General features: G+C 45.4%; 1 protein-coding gene across 1 annotated transcript in view; it reads right to left on the bottom strand.

Annotated features, from left to right (window-relative positions):
• LOC138300560 (very-long-chain 3-oxoacyl-CoA reductase-like) overlaps positions 1–21,533 on the bottom strand; it is a 55,859-nt gene that overhangs the window by 18,567 nt on the left and 15,759 nt on the right. The window contains exons 2-7 of the mRNA XM_069240099.1: positions 11,393–11,439; positions 9,558–9,633; positions 8,700–8,810; positions 6,042–6,109; positions 4,279–4,323; positions 1,573–1,607 (exon numbers count right to left, since the gene is read on the bottom strand). Of these exons, the coding sequence (XP_069096200.1) occupies positions 1,573–1,607; positions 4,279–4,323; positions 6,042–6,109; positions 8,700–8,810; positions 9,558–9,633; positions 11,393–11,439 (382 nt within the window). The remainder of the gene's footprint in view (positions 1–1,572; positions 1,608–4,278; positions 4,324–6,041; positions 6,110–8,699; positions 8,811–9,557; positions 9,634–11,392; positions 11,440–21,533) is intronic.

Raw genomic sequence — 21,533 nt, 5'->3', positions numbered from 1 at the left:
GTTAGCCTATTGGCTACCACCTGGCACTCCCTGTAGCACCCTTAAATTGAGTATTTAGGTGGCACGTTTGAACCCTAGAACTCAGATTCCTGATGATCGAAGAAGAGCTGGACACTACAGAGTCGCACCAGCAGAGAAGACTAGTGAAACAAACTGACTTGGTATCAGCCCTACCGGCCTGTCAGCAGCCCTCGACGATCCTGCACCAAACGACAACCCATCCTGCAGCCCAGCAACCTCCAAAGCTGTTTGAGGACCACCTGCCTTTGATAAAAATCAAGATCTCCCGAGAACAGCGGACCTGTTCAAGAAGAAACCAATTTTAAAAGAAAACGAACTCTGCCCTGAAGAACCGCAAAACTGTCACCTCTGCACATGGCGACCACGGCCTGAGTCCAAGTAGCCCACTGCTCCTGTGAAGGTTCCCCAGTGATTTTGAGTCCTAGTCAACCATGGGCTGACCCCTGCCGGACTCTACCTAAAAGCCTGCAGCCTCAAACCAAAGGCATACCCCTGACTGCCCGGTAAGCTGTTCCCGACACCAAAGGACACCCCTGCACCTGGAGACCCTACTTCCCTAGCATCAGAACTTACCTGGGCAGCTGTGAGTTTTCTTTGTTCTGCCTCCTGCCCGAGACTGCAGCCATTTTCCAAAAGTGATCTCCCCCATTGATTTGCTTTGGGTGCCCAACACTGTGTTGGCACTCTGCACTCAGCGGCCCCTGTGCCGCTGATGGTGTATGTTTGGTGCTACCTTGTGGCTCCCCTGTGCTTACCTCAACCCCAGGAGATCGACCCCTGACACTGCTTTACTCACCTTGAGCAGTGCATCGTCGGTTACCCCCAGTCTCTTTTGGTTAGCATTGGGCGCCCAATGCTGTGTTGAAACTCTGCAACCAGGTGCTTCTGTGCTGCTGAGGTTGTAAGTTTGGTGCTGCCTTGTGGCCTTCTTGTGCTTACCTCAACCCCAGGAGATCGACCTCTGACACCACTTTACACACCCATGATCAGCACATCTTCGTTCACCCACCGGTCAAAAACCCGGAAACCTGGATTTGTAAGTGGTGTACTTACTTGCAAAACTGCCTTCTTATTTTCCTCCCATAGGTTAACATTGCTGAACTGAAAAATTGCACTGTGTTGATTTTTGAAACTGCAAAGTATTTTTCTTTTTAAAGTTGCTTACCTTATAATGAAGTTATTTGGTTCAAAGCATATATGAAAGCAAATGTTATTTTTCTAAATTGGTCTCGGATTAATTAATTGTGTCTCATTTCTTGCCTCTGTTTGTACAACAAAAGCTTAAAATGACTATCTGATAAGCCTAACTGCTCACCCACATTACCACAAATACAGCACTAGACCTATCTACTTTTACATCTGCAATACCAATTGGGGAGCCACTAGACTCTGTGCACAGTGTACTTCATTTTAGTGCACTACATAGAGAGCCAGCTTCCTACAGCTCTTAATACCACATGAACATTCATTGAGATCTTTGGCCTGGGCCCTTCACCTAGCTCATCTTCTGCCCTCTCTGCTTCAAGTCACCCTTTCACATCTGCGGCTTACCTTTCCAGCATCCCAGGGAGCACAATCTGTGTCATCTGAAAGACAAGAGCAGGGGTGTTAGTAATGTGGTGAGAAGGAAGGGGGGAAGGGCCCTAAACCCACAGTTTGGGTCATGTAGTCTTGAGAAGGAAGACGCACATCCTGTCCCCACAAGCCAGGGTGTCCACTGAAGGCTCAGGAGAGCTGGAACCAAGCCAGATATTCAACAATTCCACAATGGATTTATACAGAACTCATTTACAGAGTCAGGGGCCACCCTGAGAATCTGAAGAAATCCGCCAGTCTTGGATTTTAGCTGGACAACTTGCCCTAAAGTGTGGGTCTGGTTAGAAGAAAAGGGGGTTTTGTCCAGGAGATCGTTACAGCTGATGGTTTCCCAATGAGAAGAACCAGTGTCCCCCTTACCTGTGTTAAAGTCTGCCTTCTCACGCCAACATCTGATATCACAGTGACCCCTTGACACAGACACCTACATAGGCCTCCCTTGAGCTTTTCCTGTGGGCTTCACATTCTCTGTCAGCTGGAGCTGAAGGCTGTAGTTTACGGGGTATTGGGGGTTCACAACCAGTGTGGCCCAAAGAGTCGTAATGCTGGGATTAGGGGCTACACCACCGACCCCCAGGGCAGCTCCTGCCCAGAGCATCACAACTTCATGCTTAGCAGAGACAGGGCAAGTTCAGCCAAACTCTCTGGGCCATAACAGGCTGTAACGAAAGGAGGATAACAAGGGTATATTACCTTGTATCCCCAAGAAGAATGTCAAAACAATACCTGTCCTCATTTGCAGTGATAAATTAAGACCCAACTAAAGCCCTTTCCAGTGTTTCCATCAAAAGACTTATCCCCCAACACCTCACCTCCAGAAAAAATAAGAATCGCCCCACATCCTGGGTGCGCACCCTGGTGCACTGTGAATATGTCACACCAAGGTCATGGCCAGGACAATGTCTAAGGGTGGTGTTACCATGAGGTTGGGTGTTCGTGCAGCTATGTGTGTGTCTGCTGTATAATGAATGAACTGTAGGATATCCCGACAAAGTCTGTGTACTACTCTAGTGACTGACTGACCTGCCCAGGCTGATGATGAGTGAGCTATAGGTCGGCTATGATGTTTTAGGTTTAAATCTATAATATCTGATAAAACCCCCACTGAAAGGGAAAAAGCCTTCATCGTTATCAACATAAAAATACTTGTACAACTGCAAGCTAAAATGCCATTCAAAGAAAGGGAAGTAAGGGAGAATAAGTCATTTTTATTCCTTAGTGAAGGGGCAACACAGTGTAATTCTGTTATAGAAGGTAGCAGTATGAAAGACTGGTTCTAAGGTTATTCTACTTGAGTTTCGCCCTTTAGGATTGTCAATAAAATATTGTTTCATCGTCCTTTAGTTTTTTCCAGCATTGTGTGCTTGAATAAAGGTGCAGAGTCTAGAAGCCTATTTTAATTGTGATCTAATTATTTTATACATTATAGAGAATCTGGGGATGTTAAAATCATGTTGATCTGTTTGCAGTGTTCAATTCTTTCTCTGATTGGTGAAATGGCTAGCTCATAAAAATCTTGGCCAACGTGCTCTGTCAAATTTACCCACAGACAAAGCCCTCTTTGTTTTAAAAAAAAAATCCAAATCAGTATTGATAGCAGGTCACCTGCCAAACCTGCCAAACACCCCAAGCTTTAAACACTCAATTCAAGGTTTAGTGACAGCTACCTGTGATAAGAGTGCTGTCACTATGCATCTGGAATAGCAGTGGAACCAATACACAATACTTTCCACATACCAATAAAATTCATATCTGTAAGGTGTCCCATTGATATGTGTTATACCTTCAGGTAATCTTGGCTTTTTGACCAACTACACTTTACTACTGGTGGTTTTGAACGAACAGTTATAATGTTAACAGCAAAATGACAATTCCCAGAATACAATGACATGTCTGTGAATAGGTCATGACTAACTTAAAATGAGGCATTGGCCACAGGGACATGTAGCAGCTATGAATGTCCACACAAGAGCAGCACCACATAATGTAGCCCGACAATGAGTGCAGAAAAGCAGTGGCGAGCATGCTTAAAGCATTACGTTGCAGGTGCATTGGAATGCAGGACTGCAAATTAGTCTGGTGTAGTTCAAAACTTTTAAGGTTTCATAATTAACTATGCTTTTGATAGAAGTGACTAACCATACAAACTCATAATATTAAGTAATAATTAGGTAAATGACCCACCAAATGTGTCCAGGAATGTTTTTATTGAAACCTTTGAACACAGAGCTCTTATTTATGGAATCCTTTATTAGTCCCATAAATAGTAACAGACTCCTGACAGAGTGAGTGTGAGAGGTAATGAAGGATGAGAGAGGTAGTGATAGTTATTGCCTTAGGTCAGGCTTGTGCATTGGCCTCCTAGAGTAGCGGAGGCTGCCATAGGCACAGGTAATGGTTATAATATGGTATATTTCAGAAGACACGTTGCTTGGTGAGACACAGGCTCGCTTTCCTATACAGAGGCGGATCACAATCGGCCTGTAAACTGGCATCTGGTAATGTGAGCATTATGCATTGGATTTCTAACCCAAAGACCTTGTCCACGATTTACGTCTACGATAAACCATGAGGAACAGACATTCAATGTACTTTGAGTATGTAGACCAGTATCACACACCCTAAAGTCATGTGAGGCGGACCCTCACTAGAGACGCTTACCTTGCACATTGAAAGTATGTTGCAATTGATGATATCCGGAATCTTCTGCAAGAAAACCAAAGATGAATAACTTTATCATTCTGTGACAGAGCACCTTGCATCTCTGGGAGAAATCAATACAGTGCTGGGACTGACAGTCATCGCCTCCTAGATCAATACAGCTCCATCACTTCACAGCATGAACAGAGGTGAGTCATCGTGGCCATCTTGTCCCAGAAGGGGGTTGGGGTGAGGTGTGCCCCCTGAACTGGGTAGTTCTTCCTAAACAAATCTACCTATCCCTTACAGCCACTGTACCTCCCACAAGTCTCTCAGGATTCAATGGTCCTCCACCCTTATGGTTAAAGCTGTACTACTTTAGGTTGAGAGATCATGCACGGATCCTTTTCATTGATGCTGGAGTGATACTGTGGTGGGCTGATCCCACACAAAGACACCCGACTGGGATACTCTTGTACAGGTAAGAAGGATAGCCTCTCTTGATATAGTTTATGAAGGCATCAAACACAGAAAGTCTAGTGGGACATAATCCAATTAGATGTCATGCGTTCATCATATAAATATGTATAAAGCAACTACCACTACTTTACCACTCCTTCACATGTACTTTCGAGACGGGAAGGAAAGAGTTTGATCATTCACTGAAACGCGAAATCCTTTTTGAACAGAAGACCAAGAATATTATTAATATCATTAATTTGATCAAAATTGGTATTATCACAATTAGTATTAATGTTATTATTATTTTTATCATTGTGACTAATTCTATTATGATTGCTATTTTGTATTACTATTATTAGCATTATTGTTATCATGCCTATTTATTACTGTTATTATTATTATTATTATTGCCATGTTTTATTATCATTATTTTCATTATCATTACTATTATCCCTACTTTTTATTATAATAATTATCATTGGTATCATTATTATTACTAGCATTATTATTATTAACATTATTAGTATTAATATTATTATTACCATATTTGCTCATTGTTATTATTATTATTATTATTATTAAAGGTGGTCTTGTAGACAGAGCCTGCAGTTGGTCCCACGATGGCTCCAGACCTCTTCAGGGGGTTCCTAGGTAATTAAAGCTACAGCTGCAGCAGGCGCATATCATCACTTTAGGGTGTAGGGAACACCCATTTCAGGACTTACCCCCACTCTTACCCCTATAGTTATTACATATCCTCAGCCGTTGTCTTTTCAGGACGCGGCCACGCAGGTGTGCATGACATCATCAGAAAGAGGTGTGTCCTCTCCGGTGCACTATGAACTTCGCCCCCACAGCTTCTTAGAGTTTCTTAGAGCCTCCTTTGCACCCCCTTCTTTCTCACATCACTACGCTACACCCTCACACAGAGGGGACCAACCTCGTCAACACCCACAACATACAGGAGATGGGTGAGTTGTGCATAGCAAACCTTCTAACACAATAATGCCCTCTTTACACTGTGACAGTGGCATCTGCAAGGAGGCCTCTAAAGTTTTGTTACACCACTGCACTGCAGAACATGCTTTGCAACCACGATAGCTCACCCCCTAACCAAACTGATCTAAGCAGGTAATTCACCCCATTACTTCTCTGACTCCTCACTGCCTAACCACTACAGTGTGAGGTCTACGGGTCACTCCCCCTCATAGCACCCGATAGCTTGCCACCACCAATATAGCAGGACTTCAGAAAGTCACAAGCCCCCGGCGCCCTGTTGCTTCACACCACCTCTTCTACCACCTGACAGCCTGGTCACAAACCTCTTCAATATTCTCAGCCTCCAGGTACCGGACGAATCTGTGCGTGGGAAGCATTCCGACATTGTTCACTGCAGTGGTGGAAAAAAAAAAAACATGTCAGTTGTGGAAAGTCCATCTTTTCACTGATGCTTCACTTTTTAGGTCTCACTGCTGACAGCTGTAGGTGTCTGGCAACCGTGTGTTGCAAATGCTTTTTAAAACAGCATGTAAGAAGCACAAATAAGAAGTTGTACAAAAACTGCAGGCTTTGAGTCCGCCCCTTTCAGCCATTGGCTTTTACTTCTTTTTCATGTTTTGCCATTTGTTGGATCGGCTGTACTTCGAGCCATTAGCATTTTGTGGAAGGTTATATTGTTCCATTATTGTTTCTGGTTAAAGGACAGAGCTCCAAGTAGTCCCTACTTTCCAAGCTGCTTGCTTCCTCCCATCCTCGCATTGCCTCCCTATTCCTCCCTGTTTTTCTCTCCTCAGGTCCCTCGCTGCTTCGCTATCACAGCAACAGAATGTTTCCCATCATGTCTCGCCTTAAGAGGTCTGCCCTCAGGTGGGCACTGACAGCATGCCTCCTAAGGGCCTGTTTGCCTCTGTGCCTCTGTCTGTAATAGGGCGCAGGATGAGAGGCAAAGCGATTCCATCATTTACCCAGGATCACACTGCCATGTAAATGAGTGAACACCTTCTCAAGAGAGCGCTGGTGCTATATGTGGGCAAGCGCCCTCAGTATTGCAGAAGAGGGAGGTTGGAGACAGAGCGAGAGAGAGAGAGAAAAAGTGAAAAAGAACAGGACTTCGACAGACTCTAGGACAGCAGAGAAATTAGGGTCTCATTTAGACGAAACTGGCACATCGATCACAGTGCGCCAGTTAGCTTGTGCCACCCTGCATCCCCTAAAAACACCATGGTGTGGCACTTTGCTGGACTAGCACACAAAATGTTGACGCTAATCCAGCAAATCTCAGGAGGCCCATTAAAAACAGCCTAGCATCACTTTAATGCCTTCCCTTGACTGTTAGAATGATGCAGTGAAATCTTCTAGATGTCACTGCACCATTCCTGCGGGCCTCCAAGCGGGGGAATGCCTCCCTTGCATACATTATACCTGGCGCAGGTATAATGTGGTACAAGGGTTTACAAACTGGCACAATGGTCCCATTGCCTCAGTTTGTAAATATGACGAGGGGTGGGAGACTGTTCTGCGCCACCATAGCATAAAACAAAATGATGTTACGGCGGCACAAGAAGCTTGTAATTGAGCCCCTGCTTACTTCCTTGGGAGACTGCATCAAGGTGCTGGTCTCATAAGAGAGCTTCCACCAAAACCTAATTCGATTTTCTTTTGGAGACAAGAGTGGTCACGTTGTGTGCTAAACTCCTGCATTTATTATGTGCTAAAATTGGATTAAAATTTGACCTGGGTGAAATTTAAATTACGCCACTGTCATTTCTGGAATTGCACATTACACATGTTACGCGGAATTCCCAAAATTATGCCATTACGTCATGTCAAGTAATTGCACGCTATTTGAGACATAATTTTACCACGAGCGAGAAGGAATAAACAGCCAGTATGCAAGCAGATGTCGCTTACACAATGTGTGTTTTCCACAAAATGTTTTTTTAAGTGCAATATGGTCCTCACATCAAAAACTGATGCAAGGACACGTTTTGACCTAAAATAAGATGGATTTGCATTTAATGTAAGTAGATATAATTTTGCATTATCTTCCGAAAAGTTTATATAATTACGCAAAAGAAAATTCGATGAGTTTTGCACATCCCTTCTTAAAATAACGCCTTAGAAATAAAAGTGTGGATTTTGTGTGTGGGTGCGCCTAGGGTGAAAAGTTGCCAGAAATCACAACAATAAATCAAAATCATGGCCGGCTTTAGGGCGCGCGGCTGCACCGGGCATTGACCTCGGGAGCAGCACTGACCTCAGGGGGGCGCTGTGGTTAGCAATACTTTAGGATTTAAAGGCACCTGCTGCAGTGTTCCTTGTGTGTCCAGCTTTCTGGCAACAATAAAAATGGCAAGTTAACTCTTGTGGTTAATGTATTTATTACAGATAGAGATAGAGCTTTGTTTAGTTGCAGTTTTAACTCTCCATAAAGTAGCGCAGAGGGTTAATATGCCTGCTGCAAATAAAAGATCTATATTTTATGTGTATAGCTGAGTGGGTTAGTAAGGCCAGCCTTTACCAGCAATTAAAAACAAATGAAATGTAAGTGAGAGACGGGCTATGGAGAGATAAGAAGCACTTTTGCAGGGTGGTAGTGAAGGAATACAAAGATGTGGTCATGGACAAGGTGGGCAGGGAGATGACAAAAAAGATTGTCACACCGGGTGCCACCAGTGCTAAAGACGGCCCTGATCAAAACGCCTGACAGTCTTTGACAGGTTTGCTACGTGCCCAAAACACATGGTCTCCAGGTAGGTTTGGGGAGATGTGTGGGTCACATGTTGCTGGTTCTTTTGCTCAGGCTGGTAAGTGGGTAGATCAAAACATTGTGAAAACATAACATCCCCCCACTGTTGTTTACCTCATAGGATTTGTGCCTAGAATGTTTTAGGCCCTTAATCACCACATGTCATTAGAATGACTACCTTACTAGGAATGTCAAATGGGATTTACGCAGAGATGAAGCCATTTGGAATTACCCAATATCCCAATGTTGAGGTCCTTCAGGCTGTGTTTGATTGGTTCGTAGATTTCTCGCCCTTTGCAGAAATCAGCCTGTATGGTCTTGGTTTTGCAACCATATGTCTCTTCTGCAAAACAAAGATTGTTATTCCGCATTTGACTACACACGTATCTTGAATCAACATTGCCAACTGCTTTCAACTCATCCCAGGCAGAGGCTCAGGAGTCACGAGGACCTTCAAAGGATCAGTCTTTTTCTGCTGAGCCTACAACAGCCCCACTGGAGTGATGGTACCCTGTTTCTCTGCTGTTCCTAAATTGCACCAATATCACTTTTTCAGATCTGTGCCTTGTACCTGGAATTTCCAACCCCAGATGGACTCTTTCAATCCAGTCTTTCCTCACCTGTCCACAATGTGAAACCCAAGTTGGATGTTGATTCTGTCCAGCCCTCTCTTCTCTAACTGTACCACAATATTTATTTACATTTTTAATATAGGCCAATACATCTACCTACATGTTGAGCCAATAACTGTCTTTCTAGCTCTTCTTATTTCTCACCCCAGATTCAGCTCTGGTTTTATTAATATTTCAACCTCTTCTTTTTTTGTGTGCCTGCACCCTGGTCTTCTTCTTGCTAAATTCTGGAATCCCTTCTTTCCATCTAAAGACCGCAAACCTATATCCCATGGTAGTTCCTCAGGTGATGCCTCTAATCCAGCACGTTCCTACCTTTTCTCTGTCCAGATCCTCCAGTTCTGATCTCCTCTGCCAGTTCTTTTTTAACATATTGCCTTTCCCCCCAAGGCTTTCTTACACATTTCCTTCACCCCAATACATTCTTAGACATTGCCTTTACCCCAATCCTTGCTCACCTATTTCTGCTGCCACCTTTTCCAGTAGCTCCCGCGTCCGGCTGACGAGTACCACATTCAGGCCTCTCTTAGCAAACTTGATGGGGTAGAGAATGGAAAAATAGGATTAATGTTCACAAATGGAAGCAGCAGTGCTTCTGGGTGATAGGAAGCAATGGTACCTTGTCTGATGGGCTAGGCATGCTGGCATTGAGATATGGGCTGTGAAAGAGTCTGGGGTTGCTTTATACATTGGCACTGAGGCATGGCACCTGCAGGGCAGCACTGGTAGGGTCACTGCATGACACTGACACGTGTTTGGGGACTCTTACTCATGGCTTGGGACTCAGGACCCCACCTCTGATTGGGGGTGGGGGTGAATCATGCCTTCTGTGGGGCTGCATGGCTCATACCACAGTAGAACTTGTGTGATCAGATGTGTCCATCCTTGAGTAAGGACCCTGGGCCGAATCAGTACCTTACAAGTGAACGTAAGTAGAGCTTACACCATTAGAAGGTCCGTGGGTTCCTACTGAGCCATTACCGAACCCCAGTGGACCCTTGGGTGCGCCCTGGCTCTGTCCAACATGCCCACCTTGGCACAGGCATTGAGGGAAAAGCTGATGCATTAGGAAAAGGAGCAGAAGTGATCCCTTATATTGATCATGGGGGGGTGATATACTCTTGGCCATCACGTCGCTCAATCAATGAAGCCACCATGCTACTGTGGATTTGGCCTGATAAACGGTTGGTGTGCTGACACTGTGTTGTGCATGGCCTTTGTGTCACACTGGAGTATGAGTGGCCCTGGGATACCACTATGAAGTGGGTCACTCAGAGGCCACTGGGTTTTGGAAAGACAGAAAGTCATTAAGTGTGCACTGGAGCATAGAGAGTGCATAGGTCACTGTGCTGTGACAGGAGTACAGGTAGGATGAGTGGTTTCAGGCTGGATTTGGATAGAACTGGCACTGCTGCTCCCACTGGGGTATGCATAGATCCGGGGCCAAGGGCTGACTGACTGAACAACAGGTTACTGTGGGACACTGAGACCTTGACCGATAGAGCGATGGGTCACGGGGTGGGCATTGATACCTTGTTTGATACAGTGATGGGTCACTGTTCCAGCACAAAGCCACTGAGTGATTGAATCGCGGGTCACTGAGCAGACACTGAGACCTTGTTTGATTCAATGATGGGTCACTGTGCGGACACTCAGACCTTGATTGACTGAATGATGGGTCAGTGTGCCAACACAGGGCCTTGATTGATTGAACGATGGGCCAGTAAGCCGACAAAGAGCCATTGATTGATTGAATGGTGGGTCATTGAGCCGACACTGGGACATAAAACAATCTTGGTCACCATCACGTTGGCCCTGGGCTATACAGCTTAGATGTCTCAGTGCAGATGCTGAATGGTGCCGAACTCACATACCAAGCATGGTGCTTCTGGATCATCGGTCCCCCATAGCTCCAAGGAGCAGTACTGTCAGTGATGATAGGGTAGTTGTATATGCATCCATGGTTACTTACTGGGTGGGTCACAATCCTGGCCTTAGGTGGTCTCTACGGATTGTGAAGTACATCAGTGCACAGGCAGCCTGGGTTGGACCCCGTGAGCTGGTTGACTGACACTGGGCCTCCTCCTGGGTGTACATCAGGGACAGGGAGTGATGGGTGACCACGGGTAGCGCTTGGTCATGGCCCCTAAAGAACTTTGTTGTTCATCATCTGTACCCTGTACCCTCAGTGGGTGTGTTCTAAGAGGCAATCACTGACTGATGCCCATGAAAGGCAGTGAGTTTGCACACTAGGTAGCAACTAAGTAGTACTTAATACCCTGAAGATCATTACCTCATGAGAGTAGGCTTTGCCAATCCCAGATGTCGCTCCAGTCACAACTGCAAGAGAAAAGAAAAGATTCCTGGGATCAGATGTTATCATATGACCTTCTTTAGGCAGAGGACACAGAGCGCAGTCAGGCCAATATCAAGAAATGAAAGGGGACAGACCACTGACATGGCTTTACCAAAATGCACAGCAAAGACACACCTGGGCTGAAGAATACCAGGAGATGGTGTGCAGAAATGCCCGTACCAAGACATAAGAGGCACAGACATGATACCAGTACCAGGGCATAGGCATGATAGCAGCACCAAGACATAAGGGGATACAGACATGATACCATAAAAGTAGCAAGACATAAGAGGGCATGGAGCATGGACATGATACCAGCACCAAGACATAACAGGGCACAGACATGCCAAAGCCAAGACATAAGAGGGCATAGATATGCCAAGGCCAAGACATAAGAGGGCACACAGCACACACATGATACTAGTACCAAGCTGTAATCGGACACGAAACACGCTACCAGTACCAAGAAAATAACCTTGGAGAAGGCATTCTTATACACCTGCTCTCAAAGTGGTTGTTTGGAGAACAGGGTGGCACCACCCAGCTTTAGCATGCCTAGCCATCTAGAAGAGGCAGGTAGGCATGGGTCTGTAGTCTTTCTCAGAGGCTGGAGGCTTACAAGGTAGACGCTCATCGCCCCTTCCCAGAGGGAATCACTGGCAATAGAACCCCTCAAAGTCAGTGCATACCTGAAGCATTGACTTTTTTTCTGTAGAAACAATGTTCTGTAGAAACAATGGGTCCCCCTGACTAATTTGGGTGTCTGTTCCTTCTAGGAACTACAGCCCCTGCACTAATACCAGTCTTCCATGGAGACCCGGCGTGGTCAACGAGTGACCTCCATGCTCCAGGACGTTCTAGGTTCCACTCCACCATCAGGTGCTCTACACCATGTATGTTTGTACAGCTGTCTGGAGCTGGGCACCAGTGTGTCTGTCTCCTTCCCCTGGGCCAAGGGCCACCCTGGGCTGCACTCACACCTCGTGTAGCATGAAGTACCACTTGTCTCCGTAGATGCACAAGGTCAAGAAGGAGAAAGGACGGGTAGGCCTCCTTTCTGGCGCCTCCACTTTATGAAATAATCCCCCTCTAAATCTGTTCTGCCCTTCCTCAGGACATTGAGGAGAAAACCTAATGCATTCCCTTTCACCTCCCCTAACCTCCCGCCGTCCTGAGCTCTCCCATGTCCCATCCACCGTTGAACATTTGTGTTTTTTTGGACCTTGCTACTTGGGGCTACTGATGGATACTTTGGTTTACTGACTGATTCTTTGTGTTACTGATTAATACCTGGTGTTACTGATTTATACTTGGGGTTACCGATTGATTCTTGGTGTTACCAATTGATTCTTGGTGTTACAGATTTATACATGGGTTTCCAGATTGATTCTCTGAGTTAGTCATTTATTAATGGTGTTACTGATTGATACTTGGGGTTACTGATTGATTCGCTGTGTTACTGATTGATTCTTTGTTTTACTGATTGCTACTTGGTGTTACCGATTGATTCTTGGTGTTACTGATTGATTTTTGGTGCTACTGATTAATACTTGGGGTTACTGAGTGATACTTGGGGGTTACTGATTGATTCTTTGTGTTATTGATTGGTTCTTGGTGTTTCTGATTGATACTTGGGGTTACTGATTGATTATTTGTGTTACTGATTGATTCATTGTGTTACTGATTGATATGGGGGTTACTCATTGATACTCTATGTTACTCCTTGACTCTTGGTGTTACTGACTGATAAATGGGTTTGCTGATGGATACTTGGTGTTACTGATTGATACTTGGTGTTACTGATTGAATGTTGGGGTTACTGGCTGATACTTGGGGTTACTGATTGCTTCTTAGTGTTACTGATTTATTATTGGTGCTACTGATTGATACTTGGGGTAACTGATTAACACTTGGGGTACTGGTTGATTCCTTCCGAGAATGTCCCACTGCTGCTCGTAAACTGATTGTGAACAGCATCTGCTTGTTCGTGCAAACGTGTGCTTGCCCTCGCTCCTCTGTGACTGTGTGTTGCATGTTTGCTTGTGTGTGGTATTTGTATAGCGCAAACCTAGCAGAAAAAGGCAGTGACGCACTGTAAAGGGTGGCACACAACTTATCGTTCTGTGTGAAGGACTCTAGCAGGGACAGGCCCCTGGCGTAGACAAAAACACCACATAAAATAAAATTATACAAAAACAAAGAACCCTTGGAGCCACCAGGGCTAACCGGGCGACGTCACAAACTTGTAAGTATACTCTGAGGGAGTAAAGAAACTACTGAGGTAAAGATTTGGCATCATTTTAGATCAGAAGAAGACACATATGTTCTGAAGTGTAGTAGACTCATAGCACGAAAACTATAAAGTTATCTTTATGACATAAGTGTGTTCGAGCCTAACCCTACCCAAGTACTCAAACCCATGTCCTCATGTCCATCAGGGAGACCAGGTAGACCACGTCAAATCTGGCCCTGGTTAACAACTACTACCCACCCTTTCTGAAACCCGGACTCCGTCCCCTTAAGCACTGGGATGTCAGAAGCCTGGCAGGTGGCCTGCACCTCTAGAGCCCACCTTACAACACATGGATATCTATGTACCGTAGAATCAACTTCTGGACACTTAAAGGTAGGGGAGGGGGGAGCTAACCAGGAATGTCAGATGTTTTTGCTGAGAAATCCATACATAAATTTCGCAGCAGGTGCAGCAGGGTCGCCTGAAGCAGCTGGGCCTGGAGACTTGTGCCCCCTTTGCCCACTCTTCTGATGACCTTAGAGCTGACGTAACGTGACTCAGGCCACATATTTACAGCTAATACTTCAAAGTTCAAAAGCCATGAAGAGTTTACAATAAGATTTTAACTTGTTTTCGGAACAAATTTTAAAAGGCAATAGGGCCCTGATTTATACTTGAGAGTACGTTATTTACTCTGTCAGGACGACAGGGTAAAATACTCCTGACTCACCGTCCTCCTTATTTAGTGATGTCTACCGGCCAAGGGGTAGCGGTGATGGTTTGAGGGAGGGTGCCGTCAAAATGACGTAACCGGTTGTCAACCTTTGAACATATGTTTGTACTTTGAAAAACAAATTGCAAAAAGGGATTTTGGCCCAAATTTAAGAAAAGTGGTGCTGCATCCAATGCACTTTTCTTGCACCCCTTAATGCCCCCCTACCACCACCATGTGCTCACCGTATTTCATATATAGTACACCATGGTGCAGGGTAGGGGAAATTGCGTCAAAATTTTGGACGCTACTGATGTACTGTGCAGGATTAGCACCAACATCTTGGCGCTAATTCTGGAGAGTAATTAGGGACCCATTGAAAATAAAAGTATGCCCCCTTTTAACGCCTGCTCTATGCAGGTGATAAAAATAGCTGCTAAAAATAGCGCAGTGGAATCTCTTATATTTCACTGTGTTGTTTTTGTGGTCCCCCTAACAGGGGAACGCCCCCTTGCATACATCATGCCTGGTGCAGGCATAATGTGGTGCAAGGGGTTACAAAATGGCGCAATGCATGCATTGCGCCACTTTGTAAATATGGTGGAGCAAATTTGGCCTCGTTGCGCCACATAAGCTTAAAAAAAAATGATGCTAATGTGGCACAAGGAGGCGCTAGGCCCTCTTCAATTTGGGCCTTTGTTTTTAAACTACAAAAAACGATACATCCTGGAGGTGGTTTTCCATGGTGTGGTGGTCATTTTGCAGTTTTCACTGCCCCTTACCACCTGGTGTCACTCAGGAGTGACAGACAGTGAAACCTGTTCATTTGCTCTAAATCGGGCAGTTGGTTGACTGGCTAAAAACACGACGGAGACAGAGTGCAACATTGCATCTTGTCAGGTGATGGGGTATATATAGTGCTCCTTTTAAGAGGATATTTCGAAGTGGATATCCATATTCAGACGAGCGGTGTGGTCCCTGATGATGCAGATGTGTATAGGAAGTGTGTGTGTCTTCTGTACATATGTCATTAACACAGCTCCTCGGTGAACAGGCTCTATCAGCAAAGGAACAGAGTAGAGGAAGTGGTAACAGAACTCTTTATGTTGTAAGAAACCTCTCTTTTCATTGATACAGGGATAGTGCCATAGTGAAGGCTCCAACCCAAGACTCACATCACTTTCATATTTCCAAAGTGTGGACGGAGGAGACGGACGCTGGTTTCCACGGGAAGCGGAGGAGGAGGAGGCAAACGGGCTGCGAGCAGGTTGGCGGGACAGGCAGAGGCAGTCGTCACGGTGGGTGGGGAGAGTGGGGGACTTCGGGGAGTCGGAGGCGCAGGATCAGGAGGGCTCCTGAAGGTGAAGAGGGGTTGGGTATTAGTGGCTGGTTGGGCTAAGCAGTCTGTCTAGTGGTGGCTCTGCGTGGTGGCGAGGGGAGGTGTGGTGTGGTGAGTAGGCTTGGTGGAGGTGGTAGACAGTTCATTTATACACAGCTGTACGGAGCCTGGGGTGCAGGGTTGGTGGGCTCAGTGGGTCTCCATCATTTTCCATCATATCCGCCACACATCTGGTGCTCGCCCGGGTGTGCATCCACCACATTGTAGCCCTTGCGCCCTGTGCCTCTCTCTATCATCGGCCCGCTCTCTGCCTCATTCTCTGCTTTGCCTTCTCCCCCTCCTGCTGCCCTCGTACTGCCCACCTCGTGTCACTCGTCACACACCACACTCCACACACCCCACACCCCATGCCCACGACCCCTGCTTCGCTCTTCTGCCCTGTCCTTCCCCGTCCTGCCCTGTCTGTTCCCCCTATTCTTTTCCCCCCTCTTCCCTCTCCGTGTTGGTGTCCACCCGTTCCACTCCCCCGCATCCCTGGCACCCCGTTCCCCGCTGCCACCATTGCTGCACCACTTGGGGTAGTTCCTGGCAGTTTAAGAAACCTCCAGTCATTGCATCGCTTCCCTAGGCCAGAAGAGGTCTGGGTGCAGCTTGAGAGTGACCTGAGTTTCCCGCTCATCTCCTGACCCCGAGCAGGACCGAGGCATAGCAGATATCCAAGACTCATTTCACGTCCAACCTCAACATTAATTTCAACTTCAACTTCAACCTCAACTTGAACTTCAAGATATTCAGGTGCAGTAAGGCCTAGTAGCAAGGCAGCAATAGGAACAGGAAGTAACAGGAAGATCATTTATTCGGCCACCTATCTGGCTTATTCGCTTGTCCCGATTGCCAGACTGTCTTGCTTACCCCCTGATCTGCCGGAAGGGTCAGCATTCAGATCTTTCTGTCTTTTGCCTCCAACAACCTCAAGATACCAGGCAGAAGTGGAGTGTGAGTTACCAGAGAAACTTAGGACCGATTCCCCAAGTCATCATGAGGTCTGGCAGAGTTAGGGTTCTTACGGAGGGCAAAACTAGGACCCAAAAACCCCAAAGGAGGGAGCAAAAGAAAGGGAAATGTTCCACACCAGGAGCACAAAACAGCGGACACAACCAACAGGCACTGTCTCTTACTCCTCTTCAGGTCTACCTCAAGAAGCCAGGAAACATTAATAAGTTTGCATTTTTAAAAGATCCAACTGCTACCATTTTTCAAATCCTTACAATATTGAGGGCCTTCCAACCCGACTGGTCCCGCAAATATTGGGTTCAGTGCAGACGCGGCAGGATGCATCAAGCAATGAAAACTCACCAAGAACTTTCACTTTCCCGACAGCCTCAGTTCAGCATTTGGAGCTGGAATTCCCCCTTCAAGAGGCTTCAGAGGATCAAACTGTTGTAGGACACAATGTATGCTTAGTCCGCGAGCCACCGAATGGCCCCCGGGATATGAGTTACACAACAGCATATAAGAACTCTCAGGTGTGCAGCACCCTGTTCACGGCTCAGGTTCATGCTCCGGCGCAAAGAATTCCTCAAGGTGACTGGCGACATGACATGACAGTCAATCTATGCAATACTCAGCTTCCAATCACTCTCGGAAATCTGACGGAGGCATTCAATGGCCCGGTGTTTGCAGGAACTTGCCAACAATCGACTCCCATGTTACGGTCAAGCCCTGCCATACAGGGGGCTAAGAGAGGTTGGACATCTGCATTGATGTATCTAAAGGAACAATGGAAGACACTTGGTTGCAGTCACTCTCTAAAACAAATGACAAAGCCCTAGTTGAGGCATTGGACCTGAAAACGTTTGACTTGTCAAACACTAATGAACAGTACCTGAGCCCACTACAACTATCGGAGAAGGCTAGTCAAAGTCCGGCTGTACTGCAACAAGAAAGATTTTCCAACTCGAGCATTGAAGTTTTAAATGACATGAGCAAATTACAAGATATAGGCATAATCGAGCTTAGCAACTTGGACACTCCAGCTAGTAAAATAGTCCTCCAGAGGGCAGCAACAGAACTAGCGAAACTCTCCCTAGAAGTCATCTCCCAGCTGATCTTTCCTGCTGCAAGATGAGGGACCTTGCCTGGCTACACGCCTCACTTCTAAATGCCCTCCATACATCAACAACAGTCCTCAACATGCAATCGGACAAACTAAATTTACAAATTGACCTAATGAATGTTATGGCCGCCCACATTGCAGATACTAATAGAAAACTGGATATGTTGGCTACCCGGCCACCGGTTCTAAAGGCCACTGTGGATCAACAGCAAGATACCTGCAAATGTGGACCGATCATCGACAAATTGACTACACTAACTAATATTTTAATAAACATGCTGGAAAAATTAAAAACAAATGAGAGTAACATTTTCCCTCCTAAACATCCTAAACAAGGAATATCCCATTCAGCGCTTCTGCAAAAGAAACTAGAAGAAGTGCCAACAAAAGATCACCAGGCTGTTCAGTAAAAAATGGGCCAAATGCTCCGGGCACAAGCTTCTGTGCAAATGATGACCCAAAAGTACGAAATAGGCCCTCTATAGTCTCAGGCACTCCAGATGTTCTTCATGCCAATGCAATGGGGACACAGATGGAAAAATCAGCATTGACAAATTCAAATTGTACAGACAAATTTACAGCACCAATACCTAAATGTCCATCTAAAAGGCAACAAAAATGAACCAGAAAGGCAAGAAAAAAACCACATAGTACAGACAGTAGTGGCTACTTTTACCCCATATTTTCAGTGCGATCAAAGCCACAAACATGGATCTCTGGTTCCTCAAGTAATTGCCAGGTTTCAAACTATGTGAAAGTTACATTGCAGGAGCAACCAATGGTTCAGTTCAGTTAATCTCCGACGACATACAATCTGCTGCCTCTCCACTATCTGCAAAGCACAAAGTGCACAGACCTTCACAGCATCTTCAGAATAATTTACACCATCCGGACCTGAGGGATGCGGAGCTCAAGGATCTGACTTCAGGTCAGGGGTGTATGATGTCGGCACCAGAAAACATGTTAGTATAGACAGGTAGCGAAAGACCAGAGGTACAACCAGTTGCCCTCCTATCTGTGCAGGACCCCCCAGGGATGCCACTTCTGCCTCAATTTCCATCAATACGGAAGAGATCGGACGCCATGGGCAAGCAAATGGTTGAGGCATTAGAGTATTTGAGTGTGAGGGTTTTAAATGGCAGGACCGAAGATGATATGCCACCTAGCTACATCCACTATAGCACAAAGGCAGCAACCATATTAGACTACATGGCTGTGTCTCTTCCCCTGCTATCGCGTGTGGAGAAATTAAAAATCAAAACTATTCTCCACAGCGATCACTCATACCAACATATAGAACTGGACTTCAATACCACATACTTCCTGCCTCTTGTCGCTGACCTAGGAAGTCTTGCATCTACCAAATTAAAACATCTGATTTGGTCAGAGTCTTCATTACGGTGGCTGTGTGAAAAGATAAAAACTTTGTTTCAATCTGAAACACTCCAGCACTCGCCTGCAGTCGAAGTGTGGGCTACCTTTCTAACTTTGTTATCTTCTCTCAGCTCTGCTATGCCCCCATCAATAAAAAATTGGTTGGTCTCCTCAAGTCTATCAGAGAAAATATTAAAATTAAGAAAGGAACTGAGGCATGAACTCAGAGGAATAAAAAAAGGTCCTTTCACAGGATCTACATGTGTCCAAATAAAGGCTCTTCGTAAAAACTATAAAAGTCAGGTATGGCGTGAACACATCAAGATAGAGGACAACTTCTGGCTTAAATTGCTCTATAACTAAAAAATGGCAAATTCCAGGGCCTTTTGGGCAGCAGTCAACGGCATTGATCAGCAGTCAAGAGTAATTTATTTTTCATCAATTCTCAAAAATAAATGGGTGGATTACCTGGCCAACATCTTTTTAAACAAGACTCACCTGAAGCAAACTCACACCTGAAGGAGCCTGCAAGTCCAAAGAACCTCTGTCAGTTTGAAATAGGATACATCGCTAAGGAAGTCTCCCTAGTGATTAGGAGGGGGCGTAGGGATGGTGTGCCCGGCCCCAATGGCCTTCCACAGGCAATATTTAAGGCTGATCCGGAGTATTGGTCAACTTCACTGGCAATTCTTTATACTGAAGTAGAGCGCAACAGAACCATCCCTGACAGATGGAGAGGATCTATTATCAATCCAATATTTAATGGGGGTGACAGAACAAATCCGGCCAATTACAGACTGATTGCTTTAATTGACAGTGAGGCCAAATTCTTTGCCTCGCTGATCTTGGATGATCTGCTCCACTGGTCCAATTCAAATAACCTCGTCCCCCTGAATCAAACCGGCTTCCGGAAGGGTTACGGTACAATGATCAATATTCTAGCACTAAGTGACATTGCCGACACAGCAAAATGCCTAAAAAAAAAAGCTACATCTATACTTTATAGACTTTAAAAGTGCTTTTAATTGTGTGGACAGAGCAATTCTTTGGCACAAATTGTGAACCTGGGGCCTGCAAGAACGGCTTCTCTGCAGCATGGAAATGCTATATGATAAAACCTGGGTCCAGATCAAGGTAGCAGATGGTACGAACGTTTCAGGTAGGATTCCAACGAATATAGGCTTAAGCCAAGGATGCGTTTTGGCCCCGCACCTGTTTAACCTTTTTATTTCCGATCTCGCCCCAAAGTTAGACGTGACCAACTAACATTCTACGAGGATGGGGAACCTGCTCATATCACATCCCTCATATGCTGATGATATTGCTTTATTGAGCCACACAAAAATTGGGCTACAGCGGCTAGTCAGCACCCTGGGCGATTTTGCAGCATCAAACAAATAAGAAATCAATACTACGAAGACAAAAACCATGTCTATAGGACACTTCTCTAACTCTGTAAATAAAATTAAGTTGGGCGGCATTAGCCCTGAAGAGACTCGCTGCTATAAATACTTGGGCTTTACTATAGACAACAAAGCTAACTTTATGCCGCAAAAGCAGTACATCACACAAATGCAAAGCTCTGACATTTGCTTTCTGTGCCCTTGCCAAAAGGTTAAAAGGGCCTTCGTACAAATCTTTACAGTCTGTCATGATGGCCAAATTCCTTCCTGAAACTACATATGGAAGCACAGCACTATACGGGAAAGACGCTTCGCTCCTGGATCAGCAACAAATAAAAATCTACAAACAAGTTTTCATTCTTCCCCGTACTGCTTCCCCTGCTCAAGTTAGGCTTGAATTTGGCCTCAAACAACAACAGTTGAACAGGAAAGTACATACGATTAAGACATGGTATAAAATAAGTGGAAACAATACTAGCCCTTTAGTGGCAGCTTTATGGAATTCAGTAAGCAATGACTAAAAGTCAGTATACAACAGGTACTTGCAGTATTCGCTGCAAGAGACACAAATGACATACCTTTGGGATTCTAATATGTCATATCCCCTTCTTTGCCTTGTGTTGAAAAAGGAAATAGGTCTGCAATCTTTGCTGGATGATAAACGCAAATTTGCACAACGCTCGCATGCCTGGCTTCTCATGCATACTTACACTACCCTGGCACCATCGCAATATTTGACCTCAACATTTTCAGTATACGTCAAACGCCACCTGCTTGCGATGCGGCTAGGATCCCTTCCATCAAGAGTGGATCAACCATTGTGAAAGAACGGGGGAGAGACGTCATGTAGGCTGTGCAATGCTGCCAGGGAGAACATGGTCCATCTGATCTGTATCTGCCT

Source organism: Pleurodeles waltl, chromosome 6, assembly GCF_031143425.1.
Source record: "Pleurodeles waltl isolate 20211129_DDA chromosome 6, aPleWal1.hap1.20221129, whole genome shotgun sequence".
Lineage (NCBI taxonomy): Eukaryota > Metazoa > Chordata > Amphibia > Caudata > Salamandridae > Pleurodeles > Pleurodeles waltl.
This window is presented reverse-complemented; position numbering and strand designations above follow the sequence as displayed.